The sequence below is a fragment of the Ipomoea nil genome, unplaced genomic scaffold, assembly GCF_001879475.1.
Source record: "Ipomoea nil cultivar Tokyo-kokei standard unplaced genomic scaffold, Asagao_1.1 scaffold0176, whole genome shotgun sequence".
Taxonomy (NCBI): Eukaryota; Viridiplantae; Streptophyta; class Magnoliopsida; order Solanales; family Convolvulaceae; genus Ipomoea; species Ipomoea nil.
In genome coordinates, this window is record NW_017616604.1 from 618191 (window position 1) to 637461 (window position 19271).

Sequence of the window (19271 nt, forward strand, 5' to 3'; positions counted from 1 at the left end):
TTAATTCTTGAAATTCCAGTTTGGCCAAAACCGATGTCACCTGTTTTAGTACATTGTGACAGTGCTACTACACTGGCCAAAGCATATAACAGTGTTTATAATGGCAAGTCAAGACACATAGGCTTGCGACATAGCTATGTGAAAGAGCTCTTAAGTAATGGTGTTGTAGCACTAGACTTTGTACGGTCCCGGTTCAATCTAGCGGATCCGTTTACAAAAGCCTTGGCAAGGGACATGGTTTTAAAAACATCGGAAGGGATAGGTTTGAAACCTGTTGATAGTCATGAGATGAAGGAAAGCTCAACTCACGCCTAAGTTATCACGTTAGGCCTTGAGTTCAATGTAGATGATTACTTCATTTATTGGTGGCAAGTACTATATTAAAAGGTATCCCTAAAGTAAGTACTTTGTCTGCATTGTAGTAGAGATGAGTTTTACTCTTAACTGATCTTTTGAAAAAATGCTTGGTGCAGGGCATGAAATAAAGGATCAGCCTATGTGAGCATGAAGTGTGGCCACTTCAACAAGTTTGGGTTTAGCTTGGAATTCTTATGAATGGATACGGACACATGACCTTTAATAGTGTCAAGTTATTTTGAGTTGTAGTTACTGTAAAGCTTGTGTGTATTATATCTACGTTTGTTCAAAGAGACTGCGTGATTCAAGGTTCGTCCATTACTGCAATCCGAATTTATGTACCAAATATAATACTATGTGAAAGTTCAATCTCTAAGACACTTTCATTTATGCATGAGTTTTGGATTTATCTTGGTAAAGTATTAGTCTTTACTATATAAATGGAGGAGGAATGTTGGAAATTTATATAGTAATGGAGATTAATGTTTCAGATGAACTACCATGAAAGCTTAAATAATATTTGGAGTTGTGGAGTTGTAAATATTATTTTAGTTTGGTAGAAAGTTAAGTAAAATACTGTGAGAAATTTATATAGCTAATATGCTTGTGATATATAGCTAATATACTTGAGAGTTATAATATGCTTGAGAGTATATAGCTATATGCTTGTGATATATAGCTAATATGCTTAAGAGTTATTGCTAATATGCTTGAGGGTGTTAATGCATGTTTGGATATTTTCATGCGTAAGGTTTTGGGGCATTTTGAAGCTATATGCTTCAAAACTACACTTAACGTGCTTGGAATATGCACTTAACCTGCTTGGAATATGCTCTTCTATTTATACATTTTGAAGCTATATGCTTCAAAATTACACTTAACATGCTTGGTATATGTAGCTGTATGCTTGAGATTATTGAACTACATATATGTATATTATTTATATTTATTCCTTGCATGTTTCCATGCGTAAGGAATATATAAATATATATGTGTATATAATTTTGCATACAGTTACTGACTCAATATATATTTTCTCCAGTGATAGATATATCAATCAGGATATATCTTATCTTTTGGAAGTTGAGTTTTAAATTACAGCAACTTCCATGTAACTTCTCCAAACAGATATATTTTGCATCTATATATACTTGGAGAAATGTCTGAAAAAGGAACATGCAAAAACTTGCATTTTAATTGAGATTTTCACAGTACTGCAATTCTACAGGAAGTTCTTAAACAAAGCAACTTAAGAGTTTCATCATCTTCTTGTATCCCATAAGATTAAATCTTGAACCTTGTTGCTTTATATAAGGGAGATTTAAAGCTTATAGGAAAGTGATCACACGCATGAAGATCATGTTTCCTCACTTCCCTATCTTCAAACACTCCATAAATCTAACAAGTTACTTGTTAGAAACTTACTAAAAATGCTAAGATGAAAAATAATTGAGAGTATAATGACTTAAATAAACCATATTTTAATTCATGGTGCTAGATGAACAATCAATATCAGTACATGTATTTAATTTCTGCCTAAGTTAAAAGTCAGACATTAGGGGCAACTCAGTTTCTGGCTCCACACGGTTTTATTTAGACGACTCAATCCAGACGCAACTCATCATCCTTTTTTTTTTATATGCTTATGCATGAACAACAAACAACATAACTCGATCTGCTAATAAAATGAGGATTCTCATGTTTACCATTATGCTTCTTCTCTTCTCAAATTTATTCAGAATAAATAATGTCATGCATGCGTTGGGTCGATCAGTGTCTTCCGGACCAAAAGTCTGTGCTTCTCCAGATACGAAGTGAAATCACTTACGATTCTTCAATTTCGATATTTAGGATTAGCCTCGTGCAATCTTCAGAAATTTCCGAGTTTTCTAAAAACCCAACCTAATTTGCGGTTCTTAGATCTTTCCAACAATGCTATTAGTGGAGAAATTCCTAGCTGGATATGGGGAATCATATCGGTAATGGGCAACTCCTTGTCCTCAATCTTTCTCACAATCATTTGACACATATGAATTGAAAGAACCAATGGAATACAATTCTCTTCATGGCCTTGATCTAAACTCTAATATGTTCAGTGGAATGATTCCACGACTACCACCCGAGGCTCAGTATTTAGACCTCTCCAACAACAATTTCTTTATGATTCCTCTTGATATTGCTGATCAAATCCCACATGTCCATTTCTTTTCCATTGCAAAAAAATAGAATTGGTGGAAGGATCTCAACTTCCTGGTGCCGAGCAGCCAATCTTGAAGTGCTTGACTTGTCCTACAACGCTTTGCATGGAACAATACCACCATGTCTGGTTCATTGGATCTTAGTCAAAATATGTTGGAAGGGCAACTTCCTCCCTCCTTGGTGAACTGCACAGAGCTTAAGGTTTTGAATCTTGGAAACAACAGATTGACTGATACCTTTCCTTGCTGGCTAAATATATTGTCAAATCTACACATTCTTGTGTTGCATTCCAATCATTTTCATGGGAACATATCTTGCACCAAGCTTGGGTAAACAACAGTTGGCCAAGCTTACAAGTCATTGACCTATCCTCCAATAATTTCAGTGGAAATCTACCAGCTGAACTATTCTTGGAACTAAAAGCTATTCTGGTTGATAGGAATGAAGAAGCAAATTCAGAGGTTGACTACTTGTACTTCGAATCTCGAGGATATAACATTTACTATCAAGACTCGGTCTTACTTTCTCTGAAAGGACAAGGTTACACTATAGAGAAAATTCTGTCTATCTTCACCTCTATTGATTTCTCAGGTAACCAATTTGAAGGGGATATACCAGAGACTGTTGGAGAGCTTAAACTGCTTCATCTTCTTAACATCTCTCTCCTCAATCTCTTGGAAACTTGAAAGCTTTGGAAGCATTAGACCTCTCATTCAACAAACTAGCAGGAAGTATCCCAGAGCAACTAGAGAGCCTAACCTTCCTATCCTTCTTAAACTTGTCATACAACCATCTGGTTGGAAGGATCCCACAAGGCAAACAATTTAGCAATATTGAAAAAATCGCTAGGCGCCTGGGGACCGCCTAGAGCGCCTAGGCGGGCGCCTAGAACGCCTAGGCGGGCGCCTAGGTCACCTAGGAGGCTGGGCGCCTAGGCGCGATTTTTGCAACAGTGCAATTTAGTACCTTTGACACGATCTCATTCATGGGAAACAAGGGATTCCAACTTAACGTATCTTGCAATCGCATTAACAAACCAGCATCTTCACTACCAAAATCGGAAGAGAAAGAGTCAACTTACCATGGTGATATCTACGCAAGCATTGCATTAGGATTTGTCGTGGTGGGTCTAGGAGGAATATTTTTGCCATTTCTGTTGTCCAATAAATGGATATTATATTATAACAAGAAGATTGATGAAGTACTTTTGAAGGTTTTCTTTCGGAGAGGTTAGGGGAGAAGAAAGAACTCTCGTTAACAAAATCAATCAAGTCCAATGGCTTCATCCAAGTTACTTTGTTTTTATGTATTAAGTGTGATTGTTAAACTTAGTGTGTAATCATGGATGTCTAGTGACTAGTGTGGTGACTAGTATTTGGTTTTATTGGGTCAAATGTGATCATTGTAGTAATTTGGATTGATTTGTGACATCGTGTATAATGTTTTCACTCCTAAATTTACATGTCTCATGTTTCTTTAATGACAACCTATGAAAGAATGAATTGTATGTAACAAAATGTTATGGGAAAGAATGAAGTTCAAACAAGTTACTTAAACATAGAATACATGCAGTAAAAGGTAAAAATCGAATATGCCTCCTTGCCAATAAAAGGTAATTCGTTTAGTAAACCTCATCAATACCTAATGGTGCGTTGTTACATTATCTAATCTAAAAAACCTCATTGATGTAGCAGAATACAGTACATGAGAAAAGAAAAAAAAATAAAAAAAATAAAAAAAATTTGCCATTGCAGAATAAAATACACCAATTTGCACAGAAACACTATATGACCTTTCCGTATCTGCATCACTAAAACTAAAACATTTGTTGATGAAGCTCAGCATCCTGCTGTGCTAGTTCTACCATCATGGCCTCATCGAAGAACTTGTTGATGGATACGTCCTCGCTCATTCCCTGACAGTAACAAATATTTTTTAAAAGGAGTAATGTGTATTTGTTAATGCGACCAGGTGATTACTATCTATAATGCATATATTGTTCAAATTCTCCGAGGAGTGAGGAGTGAGGACGTGGGATATCAAACAGTAAATTCTCATTAAAATAATACAGTAACAGCTGAACAAGGACCAAATTAGTAAATTGCATAACAGATCCAGCCATGCATGGTTAAGTAGATACCTTTCTACGCCTTGTCTTCACCATGAATTCGCGAGCAAGGTGTTGAATTGGAGCAGGCTCAAGTGGACGAAGAACAATGCTCTTATCCAGAGGATCCCCAGGAACAATACTCCAATGATCAAAAGCGGAGACGCAGAATGCCTGCCCTTGTGTGTGGTACCTCAGGTCCGTCTCAAAACCAAATGATTCAATAACAGGTAAAAATGCCTAGAGCAAAGAGAAGGAAAGACATTACACTTCTGTACCGGTCTAATGCATGCAATAAGTGTCTCCATAGCATCTAAGTATGTATCCCTAAGATTTTTAGAAAGCAAACCTTGACAATGTAGGCAGGAGTTCCTGGTTGAGGAACATCTGCTGTAACGTGTCCACGCCTGCGTGACAAGACTTGGAATATAGCAGAAACGCAATCTATGGGTGTCTGTATCTGAAATAACAATTACCAAAAAAATAGTTTTAGCATAAGACATACAACATATAGACAAGACAAATTTTATAATTTCCATTTCAAAAGATTAAATCCAAACAAGTTCATGCTACATCTATACAAGTAACTGAACTTTGTAGACTATACAGGGACATGACAGAGAGTTTACATGATTTGTGACTGATGTAACATATAAGCTCATTATAGAACCGTTAGATTTTCAACATTCAAGTCCATGATTTCAAAACTTCAGTCTCTATTCAATAAGATGGTGTATATACCATGGAAAGATTTTACAGGTTTTGGTAAATTAAGCAAAGTTATCACATAAGCTAGTAAGTAAAACAAACAAATGATAAGTATATTATATTGTCACTGTTAGGCACTTCAACCACAAAGCTATGGTAGATTTATATACAAAGAGCACCACATAGGCACATAATCTAGAAGTGGATAATGAGAAGGTTTACATGGACTGGCATGCAAATAACAAGCTCTTCCATTGGCAAATACAATTGCTATGCAAACAAATCTAGGAAATAAAGTCATTAAATATTCAGCTTGTTCCTATGCAACATCAAAGTTGTAGTTTTGGTCTAACAAAATATACCTCCACGTAATATACAGGTTCCATAAGCCGTGGGGTAGCCATAAGGAAGGATGAGTAAGCCACCCGTCTTGCTGTTGGAATGATCTGGCCTGTTCCACGGTGCAATGGCTCAGGTGCAATCTTTGCATCAACTATTTTGAATTTGACACCTCTGATGGGCTCATCACAAAGGGGTCCTTCTCGAGCACCCCACTGAAACCTGTTAAAAAGAATTTAGTCCCATTTCGAGGTAAGGACCCAAAATCATGAAATATGAAGATGAAATAGTTTAGGCTACCCTTGTACAACAGAATCCTTAACAGCATTTAATAAGCTCTTGTCAACTTCACTTGAAAGGGTATCATCCAGCAAAATGTTAGGTCCCTGTTAGTGCATTGAACCATCAGCCAGCAACACAAACCTCATCATAAGTGAGATCACATCATATAAATATAATTAAAAGCAATTCCTTACTGAAAGTTAAACTATATTAGAGGGAAGGCAATTCTGAGATCACATTACCTGCCTATCAGGTCCAAATGCCCAAATAGATCGTGCAGCAAGCAGATCCCAGTCATACTTTGTCTGAAAAAAGTCACCAAGTTTCTTTCGCGGCCAATCTATACTCACAACACCATTCTCAATGTCCTCAGCAAGTCCTTTCTCTAGTGGCTCAGCAATCTACGGAATTCCAAGTACAACAAGTGAAGTGGGAACTTAAGTTTTCAAGGATTAATAATCCATATATCAGTGCCAAAGAGTCATACCATAGTGATTTTGTTTTTCTTATTAGGAGTTTCAGCAAAGCACTTCATTGAAGAAGACTCCACCACTGTTTCGCAAAAGGAGACAACTGGATCAGCAACCTACATTTATGGAAGAAGGAACAAATCAAGCCATGAATTAAGGAGACATTCGACACAGCGAACAATCCAATAGAATGGGTTTAAGAAACACCTTCACTTCCACTTCAGAATATAGCTCTCTAAGGTCCTTCATTATGGAATCTAGGTACAGCTCTCCAGTACCCAAAATTGTGTGCTCTCCAGACTCTTCAACCTTGGTGATTGCAAGAGGATAGCTCTTGCTGATTTTCCTGAGGCCCTCCACCATTTTAGGCAATTCGCTCGGATTTAAAGGCTCAGTTGCTGTTTTCACCACTGGAAGAGTGTTGAACTGAAGAGGCCGAAATATGTATACATCGTCATTATAATCAACATTACAAAGTGTTGCAGTTTTCATAATTGAAGCATCAACACCTTCAATCAGAACCCATGAGCCTGGAGGAGCCTTGCTTATAGGTATTCTGTACCGGGCTTGGTATACCCACAACTTTGTTACTTCTTTTATGGTCATATCCTCCTCATCATCTGGTGAATACCCTTCTCCTAGAACACGTAGAGTTTGCCCTGTCATAAGTTCTCCACTATAGACCCTACCAAAAGCATCAAAAACACTGCAATCTGACTTGGGATAAAGTTTAGTCACATTAACCATTAAGGGGCCAGCAGGATCACATTCTTCCATTGCTTGATAAATTACGGAATCCTTTGGACCAGTATATGTGTGCTCGACCTTCCTAGCTGCTGCTGCTTTGGCAGACGGAATGTGACGCACCAGCATATCAGTAAAGCCTGTGGCACTACCAAAAACAGCGCTACAAGCAAGCCTCAGTAAGGGTCTAACATTTAGCCTGTAAGCTGAATTTGGAAGGGTCACACCAAGCTCTGCCAAAGTTGCTTCAACGCTCTTTTTATGCTCTCCAATTACTTGACTGTAAATCTTATAAAGGGGCTCGAGCACAAACTGCACAAAAGATCTTTCCACACCATTAGCAGGTTGTTTCTTCTTGAAACTTCTGCTATCACTATCAAAGTAATAATCTCCCCAAAGCCGAGATGCAAATTTGTCGGCATCAAAAGGTATTCCATGTAGCTTCACATAAAGCTTTGCAAAAGACTGGAGAGTGAAGGACCATCCAGCAGTGGCACTTGCAAAACAAACATTTCCAAGAGCAGGATCAATGAATTGGGCATTTCCAGCTGTGGAAGATGCTGCAGTGATATGGGTATTGATAACTTCAATAGTATGTCTCAGCTTAAAGTAGGCATCCTTGGGGGGTAGTTTTAGCTCAGTTATCAGCCTGTCAACCTGAATGACCAAAATTTTTTGAGAAGAAACTACAGTTATTAGGCAGAGAGAGAGAGAGAGAGAGAGAGAGAGAGAGAGAGAGAGAGAGAGAGAGAGAGAGATCACAATATCATAGAACTTCAAGTGCTACAATGCAGAAAGAATAGCTTCAAATCACAAATCGGCAGAGCATACCTTATTAATTACAACAACTATGGGAAGGCGATCTTGGATTGCATGTTTTATAGCCCTCTCAGTGTTTACCTGTTAACATGTGGAGATAGAAAGATTTATCTAGAATCATTTTCATCAAGACATCAACAAGCAACAACTATGATAATAAGCAAATATGTCAAGTGATAAAACTCACAATTCATCTAACTCATACACAGAACAGACTAGAGCAGCTAACTGGCAACAAGAAAGACAGTGGAGATGAATATAAATGGTTAAGGTCCAAATATATGATCAATCCACCCGGGACTTTAAAAATTCTACTTTCCACCTTAACAAGTTCATGGTAGTTTAGTTTTTGCACCAACTCAAATTTAAATATTGGATGCAACTCCTTAAGATAAATTAAGGCAGTAATTAACCATGTAAAATAAGAAAGAAAATATTTGAGAAATGCAGAAATTAGGGAATAGAATGTGGATAAATTAAATAAAATATACTATTCAACAGAAATTTGAACTATCTGCCATAAGAAACATATGCTCTAGTACTTTCGTGAATGAACAGAAATTACCATCACTCCTTCAACAGCATCAACAATCAAGACTGCACCATCAGCAAGTCTAAGCGCAGCAGTCATTTCATCCGAGAAGTTGACATGACCAGGGGTATCCATGACGTTACAGAGGTATGACTTGGAGTTACTATCTTCAAGCACTAGCGTCATTGGAACAGCCTTGATTGAGATCTTCCTTTCTTGCTCATCTATTCTTGTATCAGTATACCTCATATGCTTCTCACTGTTTTGGTCAAACGTAGATATGTGGTGAGTCTGCTCCACCAGCATATCCATAAACAGTGTCTTCCCATGATGCAAGTGCCCAACCAAAGCAACATTCCGTACCAGCGACGGGTTCGACATGAGACCAAGAAGAAACTGCGTCGAAACATAAGTAGACGAATCTTTGACGCCCAATTCGAACTTCAAGTTCTTAACAGGCTTGATTATTGGTTGCTCAAGGGGCTGTTCATCTTCATCCATCACCAATGTCTCAACTTCTTCCCCATAAACCTCTTCTGCAGTAGGATAATACTTCTTGTCCTCAGCAAGCACAACTTGATTATCCATATCAACATCATCCGGGCTCATTAGCCACCCATTCGAAGCTCCATTTTCGCGCTCACCATCAGACGCAGCCTCGTCAACGTCGTCCCTGTCAGGCAGCTCCTCATCTTCGTCCTCCCGGTCGCTATCCCGGTCGGACTCAATCTCCGGTCCAATATAATTACCGAACTCATCATACAAACTATCATCCATAGCTAACTAAGGAAACCCTACCTAACACAAAGAAGCACTAAAAATGAGGATTGTATAAACATTAAACCATTCATAGCCAATATCTAAATAGATGTAAAATGTGCTACCTGAAAAATGAACCGGCGTACTAGCTCGCCGCAAGCAAGCTTACTTCGCCTTCTTCCGAAGCTGTTTCCGATGCGAAGCGCTTCGAGTATTGCCTGGAATCTTTCACTGAAGATTGCTAGCTGCGGAAACTAGGGCTTGGGTTTTTAGAGGAGATGGCGAACTGTGTAGAGCAGGTACTAGGAAGACAGGGGTTTTAGTATGTATAAATAAAACGTCGTCGTTTTTTCTGGTTAAATAAAATTAAGAAAACATTACATTTTTTGTCCTAGGCTCCTAGCTCCAATTATGTCCATCTACATTATGCTTACTTCTCATATCATCTCATATCACCCATTTTGTGATTCGGTTTTTTTTAAGAGTAAATACCCAAAATGGTCCCTCGACTATAGCTAAATTCATAAATTGGTCCTCAACTTTCAATTTCAACCAATTAAGTCCTTAATTTTGTAATTTTGACACAATTTGGTCCTTTGTCAATTTGACCGTTTGTTGACTGTGATTTTTGAAGATATATATGTAATTTCATGGTACATCGTCGGTTTTTTAAGGTTCTGGTTGCATTTCTAGACCACACTGTTACATTTGAATCCACTGCCGAAAGCAATCTACCAAATCCGGTCGCCTTTCTTCATCCTCCCTTTGGATTCAATGTAGTTGAGTTCGTACCAGAGCGAAGAAGACGACGTGTTTCCGAACCAGTGCAACGTCATCCTGGAGGCCTCCACGTGCTCCAACGAGAGCTGAAAAATCTTCTAGAGATCGTCGATCACGGTCAACAAACGGTCAAATAGATGGAGGACCAAATCGTATCAAAATTACAAAGTTAAGGACTTAATTGGTTGAAATTGAAAGTCGATGACCAATTTGTGAAGTTAGCTATAGTCGAGGGACCATTTTGGGTATTTACTCTTTTTTTTTTATGTGGTTTGTGATAAGTCGGTATTAACTATTTAACCACGTCACTGTATCACGTCTCAAATCGAGTAGGGAAACTCGATCTGGACATCCGACTAACGTCTAACAATACATATTTAATGCTAAGTTATATATGTGATCATCTCTAACCCTTAGTTATGTGTAAAATAATGAGTTTAGTCTTTTAAGGATCAAATTCATCATTTTATAAGGTGATATATTAGTCGTAGAAATAATCTTTGTGGGACTAAAATCATCACTTCACTTATAAATGAGGGGTTAAAAGATACGAAATAATAATACATACGAAGTATAACTTAACATTGAGGTTGTGTAGGAAACTCGTAAAATGATTTCTGAAAATTATTTTTCGGATTTCTAGTGTTTGGCAATGGGGCAAAATGATGATCAACGGAAATTGATTTCCGTTTTGGAGAAGACATTTTATGGAAAATCCAAAGCAATTTTTTTTTTCCTATTCTTCATCTTATTCATTGGTTTCCATCGAGAACCAGAAATCTGAAATGCAATCAAACACGGAAAAGAAAAATGTTTTATGAAAAATGACTCATTTTCTGAAAAACATTTTTCATGTTTTCAAACACACTATAAATTTGAATCACAGGTACAACTGGAGTGCCAAATATATATATATATATATATATATATATATATATATATATATATATATATATATATATACACACACACACACACACACACACACACTAGTATTTGTCCCGTGTGATGCACGGAAAATATGTTATAAAAATATACCATATATGAGGTTTATTCATATATAAAATTTTTGTTATTTAATAATTATTATGTGTGAATTCCTATGAGAAAATTATGAACATAAATATATTTACAATTAAAATAATATTTAAGGTGGGTGATTACTACAAATCTTAAACTATATTAAAAATTTAGTACATAGTATTTAATATTACAAATTTTTAAGAACTTAGTAAACTACAATAGTAATTGAATTACAATTTTAGAGTCACCACGGATCAAATTTTTTAGACCTTTGAGATTTCTAACTCTAGATGTAGCAACATACAATTGACCTTTAAAGACCAAACAATCACAATCTTAGTTCGAACATTGATTTTTTCTTCCAAATACTATCGAATTAAGTGTGTAATCAATAAAAGATGAGAACTAATAGTTCGAAAATATAATCTTAATGTTACTAAGCCTACTTCACGTCAATTAAGTTGGAGAGTGTTGTTGGATAGTATCCGATGAATCTACGAATAACGCATCTTTGTCTCCGTAGTCCTCGATATGCACATCAACAATCTTAAATATTACGCCGCCTAGCTATGCTATATATTAATTTCAAACTTATGGACTTTGGGTTGGACGTGTAGTGTGCATGCATGCTTCTTAAAGTCATATGGTCTTGTGAAAATTAAATGTTGTTAATACCAACATTTAATTTTCACAACACCATATGACTTTATTATAATTAAGATATATATAAATGAAAATGTTATTAACCTACACCTAGTCTGATTAGGGGTCGTTTACTTCATTTCTCTGTTTTTCCATTTCCAGTTTTCCATTTCTCCATTTCTCCAGTTTTCCTTCTCCATTCTTCCAGTTTTCCATTTCTCCATTCCTTCAATTTTCCTTCTCCATTCTTCCAGTTTTTCATTTCTCCATTCCTCCCGTTTTTAATTTCTTAAATTTTTATTTTATTACTAGTATTTTTTATGCACGATGCACAAAAAATAGGGACCAAATATTAGTACATTATATTAAAATTGTAAATGTATTTAAATTTTAAATATTTAAATTATTGTAAATAATAATAATAATAATAATAATAATAATGTAAAATATTTTTATAAATTTGATATTTATATGTTAGGAAATAATTAACATATAATTTCAATATATATATATATATATATATATATATATATATATATATATATATATATATATGTATGTATGTATGTATGTATGTATGTATGTATGTATGTATGTATGTATGTATGTATGTATGTATATATATATATATATATATATATTGTTGAAGAATATAAGAAAATATATAGTAGATGCATGTACATAGTAACAATAATGAAAAAAATAACGGAAGTTATAACGGTAATGGTATTTTTTAGGGAAAAAAAAAAGAAAAAGAAAAAATGATAATAATAATTTAATTAGTAATAAAAATAAGGATGAGGTGAAAAAAAAATAGAAAAAGAAAAAAATGATAATAATAATTTATTGATAACAAAAATTTAATTAGTAATAAAAATAAGGATGAGGGGAAAAAAGAAAAAGAAAAAAAAATAATAATTAGTAATGCGGAGCAACAATAATTAAAGGGGGAGGGGAATGCATCATGCATGACTAACAGTGGGCAACTCAAAAAGGAGAAGAGGGACGCCGCGCATGCACCTAGCAAGAATCAATCCCTAGATCTCAACACAAGCATTGTTCACGCATGTCTTTCCATTCCTCCAAATGGAGAAGTTGGTTTTTTCTTTCTCCAAAATCCTTAAGAAATATGGAGAATGGAGATAGAGTAAGAATTTGGAAGAATGATTTTAGTAAACAAGTTTTCCAATTTTCATTTTTTCACTTCTTCAATTCTCCATTTTTCTGGAAAATCCTCCATTTTTCCAAGTTAGTAAACGATCTATGTTTGTGACTCGGCACCCCTGATTGTATTTTACACTTTATTCGTTAATATATCCGTGTTTGGTTGGCTTTTAAACAAAAATGAGAATATTATTTCAACAAAAACATATGAGCCACAGTTTTTTTTAGGGCATCCTCAGTAGTGTAAAGATTTTGAGTTGATTTTACATGTGTGATTAGAAAATAAAAAATGGGAGGTGAGGAAAAAAAGAAAGAAAGAAAAAAAAAAAACAAAATCTAAAAAAAAAAAAAAGAAGAAGAAGAAGAATTCACTCACTTGCAAAGTCTCCATTTTTGCAGGAGCAACTCTCCATCTCTTTATCTTCTCTCTCTTTCCTCCACTTCACCTCAACATTTTAAAAAGGGAAAATGACACTTTTTACCGCTGAGTTATATACTTATAGCACTTTTCCCCCTCAATTATTTAGGTAAGCACATTAGCCCCCTCAATTATTCTAAAAGTGGTGCATTTTCCCCCTAATATATTAAATTGACATTTATACCCTTAAAGTAAACATTTTATTTATTTTATTACTCCAACAAATTATTGAGTATACGTAGGGATGACTACGGTTCGGTTTGAATTGAACTGGATACTAAAGCAATCGAATTAATAGTTGAAGGTTATATCTAGAACCCAATATTTAAATGTCAATTTATTAAAATTATGTATCAAAAAAATTGAATCTTGAACCGTGAACCGGCGGTTCCGGATCTGATTCGCGATTTTGAACCGTCTTTATTTTAAAATTTTATTTTTTATTTTAAAATAGTCTAAATTCAACAATAAATGTATTTTATTTTTTCAGTTCGGAACATGAACCGTCCGTTCCGGTTCACGATTTTAATAAACTCTAAATATCGAATTTCGATTCTAAATTGTAATTGGAATATTTCGGTTTGGTTGCTATAGTGTTTGTTTAGTTTGAACCAAATTATGGTCATAATTTGTTGGAAAAAAATAAATTAAATATTTAGTTTAAGGGTAAATATGTCCATTTAACATTTTAGGGGGAAAAATAACCACTTCAATAATTTAGGAGGAAAAAATACTATAGGTATATAACTCAGGGGGAAAAAGTGTCTTTTTCCCTTTTAAAAATTTAGTCTAAAATTTTCCTTTTGGGGATACTCTTAATTTCTCTTCTTCTCTCTCCAATAAATTTAAGACATGTGACAAAATTTTTCTTGCTTAAAGTCATTTATCATTTTCCTATTTCACACTCACTTTCAAAAAAAAAAAAAAAAAAAAGAAGAAGAAGTTATTTTACACCACTGCCCCATATTATTTTTAATTGCATTTGAACCCACATAAGTTATGCGTAATTGTGCAAACGCTTGTTTTAAAGTTTGAACCCGCAAAAGGAGAAATGGAGATGTGTGTTTGATGCCACCCAGAGACACCTCTGTTTCGCCATCAGCACCATTCCATCTCCCGCCACCCCGGGCCCCCGCGGCCCTCCTATCCGCCACCGCCGTCGACTAGAAGAAGAGGATCACAGACACGGAGGGTGTTGGGTCCGATGGGTTCGAGCCAGAGCCGTCTTGGCTCGCGCCCGCGTCGTCCTAGTGGCAGCCGCACCCCCAAACGCTCATTATCCTCTATTTTTATCTGCGGCGCATCCCTTCCTCACTCATCTTCCAATGAGGTATATCTATTTGTTTCTGCACCTATTTGCTGCATATGGAATTTGATTCTTCTAAGGTTTTGAAGATCTTTGACGGATTACCCATTTCATGTATTTTCTTTGTTTGTTTGTTTGTTTGGATATGAATTATTGCATTTCGGGATGGACCTATAAATGGGATTTGCTTTCTTTAATATCGTGAGTGCTTGAAATGACAATGGGACTTAGACAAGGATTGTTTGTATTGCATGAAGTTCTTGGGTTAGATAATTGCACAATGTGACGAGCTTTGTTGGCGTGAGTGGCCGTGCGCTCTAGTCCCTTAATAGAGGTCGGGAGTTCGAACCCCCTCTCGTATGGAAAAACCAATCTGGCTAGCCTTTGCCTCTTAATTGGCCGGCCCTGTGCGAATGGGGATTAGTCTGAGTAGCGTACGGGCTTAAAGGCCCCTCCTACAGCTAGGGCTTGCTCAGGTCTGACCCAAAAAAAAAGAAGAAAACAATGTTGCAGAAGTTATGGTGGTAGTCGGTTTTAGCTGATACAATTGGTATTAGTAAGAAAAATACAAACTTTGGGAGTTTGGGGTATGGTAGTGTGATGTTTTCGCTCCAAAGGATAACAATGCGATTTAGAAGATGAGTTGAATGGAATGGGTGCATATTGCTGAAGGTAAAGTGTATTGTTTAGGGATGATTGACTAGGTGATGTTTGAATAAGTGTTTGTTTAGGGATGATTGGCTAGGTGATGTTTGAATAAGTGTACTATTGATAGTTCTGACCTGTAAGTTGCAAGTGAATTTGTATTTTAGACCAAAAGATTGGGAACTAGTAAAAATCATATTATGCCGGTTCATAATTTGTTGGCTTTAAGGGACTACCATAAGCTGTGGTGGAGAACTTAGTAAGATGCTAAGAACTTGAGTAAAAACGATGTGCCAATTAGTCATTGCATTTGGTTTGAGAGTAAGTTTGGAGCTGCATACAAGAAGGTATCCATAATTGTCACTTAGAATTCATAACCAAACTGTTACACGAGCAAGTTTTATGCACATCATGTTTGGACCTTCTATTGAGTTTGAATAACACAGAGTTTTCAAGTTAGAGCCTAAAGTTCTATACCATGAGAAGTCTGTTTCTTTTATATTTTTCAAGATTGCTCCTAACTTCGTTAAACACCAGTGTACATTGGCTTTTGTCTTCAAGTAGGTAATTTAGACCTTTTAGTCTGAATTCATATAGCATTTGTGCACTCTGTAGACAGAAGATTTTCCAGATGGATTGCCAGTGAATTCTGCAAAACATATTGACCAACAAAAGCTGCAAAATCCAACGAAAAGAGTTGCTTCCACATTTAATTACTCTGGAACTGAAACTGGAGTTTCATCTGGGGAAAATGAGGTTAATTTTGAGGGCTCTTTATTTGATGACGATTCAAGAAGTGTTGAGGGAGATAATAAAGGAGAAAGACTGCCTGAGAATATGGAAGTAGTTGCTCCTGATAATATTGGTACTGGAAGCTCCGGTACAATAGTGGTGGATCAACCATTTTATTTTCCAACCTCTTCAAATACTATGATAAATACAGAAAGCTCTGGAACTCAAATTCGTTCAGGGAATGAATATATGCATCAGATTTATGGTGATTCCATCCAACCTAGCAGTGCATCACCCCATGGGATTCTAGAGTCTTCAAGTAATGGGGATTTAATTGGAAACCAAGCAAGTGCATTTTTCGTCTTCAATAATTCCGGTTCTTCTTCTATATCTGCTTTGTCGGATTCCTCACAAGCTTCGTATTCACCTGGATATGATACATGTCAAGATATAATTCCTTCAGGTCTAGAGTTCCTGATGTCGGAGAGGGAACAGACCCCAAGACTCGGAGGCATGTTTCAAGTTGGAATGTCGGGTATCTCTTCCAATGTCCATCCTAGTAGTTCTGCTGAGATAAATAGTCGTGGAGCAAGACACAACAGTAGAAGACTATTTTGGGATTCTTTTTCAAGGAGTAATGCTGATTCCAGCACATTCATCTTTGTAAATGACAATTCAGATGATGTAGGGTCTCGTGAGAGATTGCTGCTTGGATTTCATGATGATTCATTAGGTGCAGGGGCGGGAAGGGACTTCGGGTGGCCTCGAAGTCAAGCTCCTGCTAATAGTGATCAACAACGACAATCAAGATCAGAGGTGATGTTCGATATCCAATCTAAATAATCTCGAATCCTTTCAAGAGCTTATTTGGGATAATTCTTGATTGTTTTAACAAGTTTGAGTTATTTTTATCCTTGCAGATGTTGGAAAGACTTTCCGGTGATCTTAGTGCTAGAAGTCATCGAACTACAAGCTGTCCAACTGGTATTCATCTTCGTGGCCCATGTTCATGTGAGTCAATGTCGGTGGCTCAGGAATCTGGCTCTGGTCGTGTTTCTGGAATGTTCATGCTCGCTGAAGCATTATTTGAGGTAATCATTGTTGGCTAAGCATTTCCCTTTTCTCCTTGGGATCTGAATTCATTCTTCCATATTATCTGACTCTTCTCTAAACTCGAAGCCTGTTTGACAATGTTCTTGGAATGTTGTAAAAAAATGTCGGAAAATCTTATCCTATTTTTCATATACAGCCTCATGTGTTAAAAATAAATAAATATTGTATTTGAGAGAATGTGCTCAAAATATTTTTACCTTAATTGCTTATTAGTTTTGAGAGTTAATACCTCCAATGGTCCCTCGAGTATTGTGCTTTTACCAGCAAACGTCCTCCGAGTATAAAATGACTAGCAAACGTCTTCCGAGTATCAAAAAGTGACTACCCATAGTCTTCCGTTAGCAAATGTGTGAAAGTGGCGTTAAATTGAAGGGTAAACTGGTGAGTCGTAAATGTAACGCCACTTTCATGCCTTTGCTAACGGAAGACCACATGTGGTCATTTTTTATACTCGGAGGACATTTATTGGTCACTTTTTGATAATTGGATGACGTTTGCTGGTCATTTTATACTCGGAGGACGTTTGCTGGTAAAAGCACAATACTTGAAGGACCATTGGAGGTATTAACTCTTAGTTTTGATGTAATATGGAACATATAAATATTTGTCATTTCTAGAAACTGCCATATTTCTCATTAGTAAATATGGAGCGAATAAATCACTAAATTTAAATTATTTATTAAAAAAACAGCTAAACAAAGACCTTTTTTTTTTTTTTTTTTTTTTTTGGAATAGTAACTATTGTATATGAGTTTAGCTAGTCATCAAGAAGTATCCAACTGTTCGGTGCTTGATATGCAGGTACTGAATGAAATGGATCCCTTGTCACTTTCTTTATCTATGGTTTCACTTCCTGCCCCAGAGGCAGTTGTTGATTCTTTACAAGTGAAAAGTTACTCGAAGAAAGAGGGATTAGCTATTGGGAATGATGTAACACAGTGAGTTTATCTTTTCCTTTAACCATCTGCTCGGTCTAGTTTGAAAGGCAAGCAAACACGTAATTAGTGTGGTGCAAGTAGTTTAGTATGCGATTCTGTATTGTGCTTCTGTCAGGTCGAAAATCAGTGGATGTTAGCATATGATTTTACCCGTAAATTTTCTGTATAGGTGCAACATATGCTTGGCTGATTATGAGGAAGGAGACGAGATACGAGTACTCCCATGTCACCATGAGTTTCACATGGAATGCGTTGACAAATGGCTGAAAGAGATACATGGGTAGCGCTTTCTTTAACTCTCGATAAACTTTTCATTCTGCAGTTTGTGTTTCTTTCATTTTGCCATTAAGGGAAAGTACACTTATGGTCTTGTAATGCGTTCGTTATTCTTTTACATGTTCATGCTTCAGCGTGTGCCCACTCTGTCGTGGAGATGTTCGTTTGCAGGGTTCTACTTCAAACTGAGAAGGCGTTCATTCCCTGTAAACTGTATTCTTGATAGCAAGCAAGGTTGGGAGAGCAAAGGGGGCGCCAAAATACAACTCATTTCTTCATCGTTATTGGTAAATAGTTTGTGGAATGGAAGGAAATGAAGCGGCTTTTACTTGGCATTGTAGTAGAGAACGGAAGGAAAATATAGCCAAACCGAGATCTATTATCATCGCCTTTATGAAGTCGAGGCTTTCTTGAGTTCAATATCTGCAATGACTTTCATGACTCTGGTTTGGTGCTTTTCTTCCTTTCCGCGGTCCCCTCAAAACCAAGGACTAGCGCTTCCCTGCGGCTCCATCGGGCACAATGTTGAGATCAATTTAGTAAAATAAGGCGGATTTGCTCTTGTATACAAGATTCAAGAAGTGTATTTCAATATTTCAATCAAGTGAAAGAATTGAAGTACATGTCTTTTTATCATATCGTTTATATATATATATATATATATATATATATATATATATATATGTGAAAATTATATGTTATTATACGATTTAGTGTCATAATCTAAAAATAGCAGTTATGGTAAAGAATCTGTGCCTTCATTTGATAGAAATGTTATTCATTTGAGAGGATGTAAATCACCGAAATTTAGTGGCTCAGCAGACAGGGTTAGATGTTGGTGTGCAGAAGGGATCTGTTCATTTTGAGGATAATCTTCACACTGCCGCTATCGAGTTTCAAACATTGGTCTCTTCTCTC

At 36.2% G+C, this 19271-nt stretch overlaps 2 protein-coding genes across 3 annotated transcripts; one reads left to right on the forward strand and one right to left on the reverse strand.

Annotated features, from left to right (window-relative positions):
- Nucleotides 1–4088: 4088 nt before the first annotated feature.
- LOC109176605 (110 kDa U5 small nuclear ribonucleoprotein component CLO) lies at nucleotides 4089–9619 on the reverse strand. Of its 2 annotated transcripts, none has more exons than XM_019326064.1 (12): nucleotides 9442–9619; nucleotides 8591–9355; nucleotides 8038–8106; nucleotides 6670–7863; nucleotides 6480–6578; nucleotides 6235–6393; nucleotides 6011–6096; nucleotides 5734–5932; nucleotides 5013–5123; nucleotides 4697–4903; nucleotides 4306–4471; nucleotides 4089–4245 (listed from the first exon to the last, which is right to left on the reverse strand). In XM_019326064.1, exons 2-11 carry the CDS (start codon nucleotides 9332–9334, stop codon nucleotides 4373–4375), a joined length of 2967 nt encoding a protein of 988 aa, XP_019181609.1. In that variant the 5' UTR covers nucleotides 9335–9355; nucleotides 9442–9619; the 3' UTR covers nucleotides 4089–4245; nucleotides 4306–4372. The 2 variants fall into 2 exon arrangements, with proteins under 2 accessions (XP_019181609.1, XP_019181606.1); XM_019326061.1 differs by having other exon boundaries at nucleotides 8591–9353; nucleotides 9438–9619.
- Nucleotides 9620–14388: 4769 nt separating this feature from the next.
- Nucleotides 14389–18990, forward strand: LOC109176614 (E3 ubiquitin-protein ligase RLIM-like). Its single transcript, XM_019326066.1, has 6 exons — nucleotides 14389–14673; nucleotides 15910–16842; nucleotides 16947–17117; nucleotides 17941–18077; nucleotides 18247–18357; nucleotides 18488–18990. Exons 1-6 carry the CDS (start codon nucleotides 14548–14550, stop codon nucleotides 18540–18542), a joined length of 1533 nt encoding a protein of 510 aa, XP_019181611.1. The 5' UTR covers nucleotides 14389–14547; the 3' UTR covers nucleotides 18543–18990.
- The last annotated feature ends 281 nt before the right edge of the window (nucleotides 18991–19271 follow it).